Source organism: Lactuca sativa, chromosome 9 (genome assembly GCF_002870075.4).
Source record: "Lactuca sativa cultivar Salinas chromosome 9, Lsat_Salinas_v11, whole genome shotgun sequence".
Taxonomy (NCBI): Eukaryota; Viridiplantae; Streptophyta; class Magnoliopsida; order Asterales; family Asteraceae; genus Lactuca; species Lactuca sativa.
The window spans coordinates 30,593,190-30,600,705 of record NC_056631.2 but is presented as its reverse complement, the minus strand read 5'-3'; the positions used below and the strand labels follow the sequence as shown (position 1 = coordinate 30,600,705).

Here is a 7,516-nt window from a genome sequence, read left to right as displayed (position 1 = left end):
TATGATGGATAAAAGATTTAGATTTAGGAGTAGTGTTAGATAAGTGTGCGTTAGTTGTTATAAAAAGATATAATATTTCAATAATAATAATAATAATAATAATAATAATAATAATAATAATAATAAAACTTATTCATGTCTAAAATAATTCGATGTTGAATTTGCGTCAAAAGGCTTTGAATTACCAAATGGGTAACCATACTGCAAAATGCAATAAGAAACCTAAAAAATAAAAATGAAGCATATATAAATAAGCCATTTTGCAATTTTCAACTGATCAATTGTAATTAGTAATCATTTTGTGCTAATAGACAAAAATAATTATTTGTTAATTACACTTCATATGCAGTCATTTTATAATTATCTATTATTACAATATAGCCATTTTTATTATATTGATGATCACTTGAGAATTAAATCACTTTTTAAGAATTGCTCAAAGTTTGAATTTTCATATGTTTCATTTTTAGGATGACTTAAAGTTAAAAAATATTGTATAATTATTAACTAATAACCACTAAATGATTTCTATTAATCAATAACCAATTATCATTTTAATTTGGGTAAATAATGCAAGTGGGCAACTATGATCATCTTACTCTGTATATTGATACAATCATTATTTAAATGATATGATATAAAATTGTACATAGTAATTACTCAAACCTTACATTAAAATGCATTTCGAGTTTAAAAATTATCGCAAGTGTATATATTAAAACATTACTTGGATGTCTGTTGACAATTTTATATAGTTTTTGTTATAGTTTTCAAATCATGTGCTTCTTGTTATATAAGAAAACCAATTCTATCACATATAAAGGAATAATCAAGATGTCAATACACCAACTCTTGTAAAACTTTGTTAATATGAATCTTCTTCTCTACGTTGTCATTAGTTAAAAGTCTATGTATTTCAGTCAAAACTAAATTTGAAATTTGCAATTAATGAAATGAAAATGATGGGAAGTAAACAAGAAAAAGTGATGGGGGAAGGAGAAAAGTGTCAATTTGGACATGATATAATAACAAACACTGTGGACTGCAATGTAAATGTACCTTCAAAAATCCTGTTCTACACACGGAGAAAATCTTTAATGATGCCATACATGCAAATTTACCAAGGACCATTTCCATTATATATATATATATATATATATATATATATATATATATATATATATATATATATATATATATATATATATATATATTTGGAACTGTGTTATGCACCAATGTGATGGTTTCAACTCGCTAGGTTAAACGTAAATTATACTATTATTATTGGATATTTTATATAAAAATTATTTTATACATGAATTAAGAAAGAAAAAAAATGTTATTCAACAAATACACATTTAATGTAAAATACAATTAACTAATACGTACTTTTAGAGTACAATTTGAAAAAAAATTCAGTAGTTTTTGTTTGCCGGTCACTCTCTTTCTACAGCTTGTTTTACTTTTCATATCTTCCCAATTGTCTTCCTCCTAAAATAAACAAATCTCTGGATTCTTTAATTAATAAAAATAATTAAAAAAAAAAAAACCCTATAAAACCCCTCCATATTCTTCCATTTCTTCTTCTCTAAATTAACCATCATATATCCCACCTTCTCCCCACTCACACGATGTGTACCATGGAGCAGATGATGATCAACAAGAAACACACACACACATGTTCCCCAACCACAAAACCCCTCACCATGCACAAACACTCTCACATCATCTCCAAAATCAAACCCAAGATTCGCATAATTCACATATTCGCACCGGAGATCATCAAAACAGATGTCGCAAACTTCAGGGAATTGGTCCAAAGGCTCACCGGAAAACCAACTGAGAAGAAGAAACCGAAGACAAGAAAACAACCCCATAAAAGATCGAATCTTTTGCAGGGTGGAATGGAGGTGAGGGAGAAGATCAAAGGGGAGGAGGATATATGGGTTGGAGCGAATTCTGGTGGTGGATTCTTGGGTGGATTTGGTGATCTTGATGGATTCATGCAAGAGTTTAACAATCATAATCATGGGTTCGCATCAGTTCAACAAAATCTTGATACACCAGCTGCTACTTTGGTTAATTCTCATCTGGATTATGGTTTTGGGGAAAGATCATTCAATTTGCCTACCTATAGCTAATTTTTTTTTTTTCAAATTTTCTTTTGGCTTTTAGGTTTATTAAATTATATCTAGTCTTGATTCATGGCTAATTGATTTGATTAATTATTTGTTTATGGTGTTCTTGGTAATTACTTGACTGAATATCACTCTTTCGCATTTGGTTTGTAACAAGACGCGTTGAGGTCTTTGTGGATTTATGAATGGATATATGCTAACTGAGAGTAAATCTGTAAAAAAAAAAAAAAAAAAAAAAGGAAAAAGAATTGAAGAACTGTTTTGATAGGAGTTGTAGTGTCATTATCAAGCTCCATTTGGAGGTCTTACAAGTAATGCAATATTTTTATCCTTTCACGGATAAGAGTTTGGGAAGCACGTCTGAAAATAATAATTTCTAATTAGTCAATGTTTTTTCAGTTTACGATTATTCTGAAAAAATAAATTTTAATTGTGCCGGATTCCAGACACAGACACTCATCAGTCGTGTGTTTAGCCTTATATATACCTAAAATCTAAATTTATATCTTTTTATGCTCTACAAATTGATTATTAATTAAACGCTAAACGACGAAATTTTTAGCAGTTTATTCATTGATGATATATATATATATATATATATATATATATATATATATATATATATATATATATATATATATATATATATATATATATATTTTAAGGCTTCATTCTTTTTTTTTTTTTTTTTTTTTTTTTTTTTTTTTTTGAAAAAGAATAAATTTATAAAAAATTATAACTTTTTATGTTCTATAAATATATAGATACAAAAGTAAGAAAGTTTGTGGCATGTGTTTGTTGATGAATATGTTGTATTCAATAATGAAAAGTGTTGGTTTTTTTAAGGCTTATTAAAAAAACCCAAATATATTGAAATTTACCAATTATTACGCTCTATAAATATACATAAAAATATATAATTATAGAATATTTTAAAGTTCTGTTTTGATGTTTTATTCATAAATGAACGGTGTTGATTTTATATTTTTAATAATTTAATTATTTTGAAAAAAAAATTATAACAAAGTTTATCATCTTTATATTATAAAATTGATATTCATAATAATAATAAAATAAAAAATAAAATAAAATAAAAACACACACATAGAGAACGAGAGAGAACACAAAACCTCTTGAGAGCCAACAAAAATTAATCTCAAAACTTGAGCAAATAATACATATGCGTGTGATTCTCCTAAAACCATCCGTTATACCCATCACATACCATATATGTAATGAGTATCATATCAACACCACATTCCACTATTACTAACATGAGATACTTACCACTAAGCACACTACTCCACCTCATTTTTTTTATTAAATTTAATTCAAAAATACATTAAAAACATTTTTTTAATACTAGTTTTTCCATTAAATTAAAATACCAAATTACATTAAATAAAAACTACATTAATTGAAATTAAAAAAAAAAAAGATAAAAATAACAATCAAAATAAAAATTACATTAGTTAAATTAAAAAAAAAATAAAAAAAACATTAAAAAAAACTAAAAATTCCAACCATAAATAAAATAAACTACCCCCTACGCCTACGTCGGGCTCGAACCGACTCTTTCATTGCTTGGAAAAGTTCCAAGTCTTCGCCCTCAAGGTTGTCCGCTTTCATTTTCAAGATTTCCATATCGGTTTTTGTTTGGAGTGTCTGTTGTGCCTCTTGAAATGATGTTTGTGCTTCGATCATTTTTTGTTCCATCCGAGTCATCACCTCGGCCTTCGTTTCTTGAAGTTGCACATATCGATCAAATTTATCGCCAAACATATCCATAACACTAGAATTCGAAGATGTTGACGCCGCTTTTTTTGCTTTATTTCTTCCAACGGGCCGACGAAGAGGTTGATCGTTTTCAAGATCTATCGGATCGTCGTTAATGTCGATGTGTGTTCGGCCGTCCGATTGTTGAGAAGTTCCATCGGGGTTTCTCGAACGCTTTGAACCGGAAGATTGGGAAGTTCCTTCCGTTTGCTCTTTCCATTTTGGGGTGTCTTTCAATTTTAGCCATGATTTCATATACGGAAAAGCTTTGCGTGTTGGCGTTGTTTTTTCAAATTGGTCCATGGCCGCCTTGAAAACATCAAAATCGTTCTAGCCGCTTTTGCGTATGTTTAGGAGGTTGTTGTAGATTCCTCCAAACTCGGTGCATTTTAGTCGAATATCTCTCCATTTCGACGTAATTTGATCGGCATTTCGAGTTTCACTTTCCATTAACTCGTAAAAAATGGCTCGGACTTTTTCCCAAAAACTTCCGTAAGGCTGGCTATCTCCTACAATTGGATCTTCGGAAGCCGCCACCCATGTCTCCGTTAACTTTTCTTCTTCTTCTTTTGTCCATGGGACCCTTTCTTGGGTGGTAGTGGGTTGGGCCGGTTTTTTTTCTTTTTTCTTTTTTGGTTGAGGTGGTGGTGAAGGTTGCATTTCCGGAACAAAATCTGGCGAAAGTGGTGGTTGTGAGCTTGGTGGTTGTTGTTGTTGTGACGATTGTTGTTAGAGTTGTTGTAGTTGTTGGAATTGTTGAAATTGTTGGTATTGTTGTTGCATTTGTTGTTTTTGGAAAGCCGGAAAATGTTGATATTGTTATTGGAAAAGTGGTGTTTATTGGATAGGGGAACCACTTTGAAGTAGATTGATAAAACCGCCTTGAGGTGACTCCATAGTCGGGAATTGGCGAAGTTTTGTATCTAACGCAAAAGCGTTATCGGGTTTGCGATTTCTGTAGTTTGGAGGGGTGTTTTGGTTGGGATCCATGGTTTTTGGTTGTGAAGATGTAGTATGTAAATTATGTATAGAGATAGAAAAGAATGGTGTAGAAAATAAGGAGTAAAAGTGTTGTATTTATATAAATAAATAAATTTTTTATAAACTAATTTTTTTTTTAACAAAATAGCCGTTCAACGGCTAGTAACGTTCACAAAGCCCCGACGCAATCGAATTGGCCGTGGGCTTCCGTTGTCCCGAACACGAATGAAAACGACCACGGGCCACCACCGAACAACGGGGTAGTGTGCACGTCCGTTTTTCGTGGCCAGCTCAACCACGAAGAGGCTCGTTGCATGTGTACCCTTTGGCCTAAGATTTATAATGATTTCCAATAACACAATATGTCGTTTTTTGGGCTTCACTAATGGTGAACCACTATTGCAACATGCCACGTCGTCGTTTTTGAGCCCATTTGCATCTCCTCTTTTCTCAAGTAAGTAACTATTGTAACCACTTCATTCTATTATTCTTACCAAACAAGGAAGGAAACAGCAAAATTTCTTCTCAATTCTTCGTTGAATTGGCTTCAAAAAGGGAAATTATATTGACAAGCATCGTTGTTATAGGGTTTTTATGGCGCTTATGCTATAAGCAAACCTTCCTTGCACTCGCATCAAATAATATAAATATCATCTAATGTTACATGCATTCTCAAGTTTATGACCATTATGATATTTATGGTTGCGAATCTCCCTATTATAATAAATAAATAAGTTTATAAGTGTCACAATATTAGAATTCTTATTAATATTATATTTAATATTATATTTCACATGTCAACCTACTAATTTTTCATTTTAAATTTTAAATTTTAAATTTCATATTCTAATTATATTAAATTAATAATTGATAATTGATTCTTCATTTCAAATTTCACACTCTAATTTCATTAAATTAATAACTTTAGAATAAAAAATAAAATAAAATAAATATATATTATAATGTGATATAATTTCATGTATTTATTTAAATTAACAATTATAATTTTTATAACAATAAAATATCTCTTAATTAAACAGAGTCCCAACCAAGAAGCACTCTATCACGAAACGACAGAGATCGATGAGGATCAAGAGCAAAAATCCTATAAAATAAAACAGCGAGGGGAGCATCCCCTTTCCACACATTATGCCAAAAAGAAGTCACATTCCCATCACCAATCCTAATAGGACAAAAAGGCTGGAGATCTAGACCACGATTTTTTAGCTGGACCAACATTCGAATATAACCATTCCAGGGACCTATCACCCCTCTCCTCGGGGAAAGAGAGCCACAACCACCATCAGACCTGTAAAGAGCTTTGAAAACTTTAACCCATATCAAATCTGGATTATGAAAGAATCTTCAGCGCCGTCTAAAAAGTAAATCCCGGTTGAAGGAAAACAAACTGCCAGTGCCAAGCCCCCCTTGTTTTTTGTGAGCTAGAACTCTATCCCAACGAACCCAATGCATGCATCTCTCATCCAAATCGGCACCCTAGAAAAACCTAGCCCGAAGAGACTCCAATGTGTTAACAACAGAGATCGGAACCATGGAGATAAACATCAGGTAACTGCCAAGACTTCCAAGAACCGACTTTATCAAAGAAAGACGACCTCCAGACGAGAGGGATTTCGCTTTCCAGCCCGAAAGTTTAGAGCGAAACCGATCTACAGCAGCGGACCATCCTGAAATCCGAGACATATTATGACCAATAGGGACTCCAAGATGAGTAAAAGGACAAGAGTCTGGAGCACACCCCACCTTACGAGCTGCCACCTCAGCCTGAGCGAAAGGAACTCCCACTCCAATCAACTTACTTTTTTGCAAATTGATTTTAAGACCCAGAGCTAAATAAAAACATCGCAGGATACAAATTATGCGGGAAACATTTTTAGGGTCCTATTTAGACATCAAGACAACATCATCAACATAAAACAAGTGTGAGATATCAATCCCACTAATAGAAATGCCTCGAATTACGAATTTGGTTTATGGCTTAAGTTATGGTTTAGTGGAATTCGGACCAAAACAAGACAAATTAACGAATTTAATAAAATCTTCTTTATAAGTTAAATATTATATTTCTTTATATTATAAAATTAAATAGAAAAAATAAAAACATGTTTTGATATTTCATATTTCTCAGATAGATCGACTTCCCATATATTTCATGTGAAACTTTATATTTTATATTTGAAACTTTAGATTTTATGTTTGGAAAATTTAAGTTTTAAATTCTATTTTTAACCTTACAATTTGGTTTATTTGGTTTAGGTTTCGAATTGGTTAGTGCAACATCCAGTTCCGGGATGTATCTTATTTTGGGATTCTGGACCGTAATTCGACCATGTAAAGGCATTGGGTTTCAAGGGAAAAAGTGTAGACCCTATTGGATGATGATGATATTCGATAAGTGATTTAAAACCTTGAATTGTACTTTAGAGCTGAAGGGGTAAAATGGGAAAAGTAATATTTCAGATTTCTTGCATGGACTATGATTTTAGTTCGACATGTGTTAAGCCAAAAATAACTATATAGAATTGTGGGGATCGTCAATACCTTTATGTTCATATAAAGAACGCCAAAAACGGAGTTGAAACCAAGAAATTATGGTTGTT

At 31.6% G+C, this 7,516-nt stretch overlaps 1 protein-coding gene across 1 annotated transcript; it reads left to right on the top strand.

The window, feature by feature from the left end:
- Nucleotides 1-1,583: 1,583 nt before the first annotated feature.
- Nucleotides 1,584-2,236, top strand: LOC111878662 (VQ motif-containing protein 25). The gene has a single exon (XM_023875179.3). It carries the CDS (start codon nt 1,632-1,634, stop codon nt 2,139-2,141), a length of 510 nt encoding a protein of 169 aa, XP_023730947.1. The 5' UTR covers nt 1,584-1,631; the 3' UTR covers nt 2,142-2,236.
- Nucleotides 2,237-7,516: the final 5,280 nt, after the last annotated feature.

Coding starts and splice junctions, on each gene's coding strand:
- LOC111878662 (XM_023875179.3), top strand. CDS start 1,632: ATGTGTACCATGGAGCAGATGATGATCAACAAGAAACACACACACACA.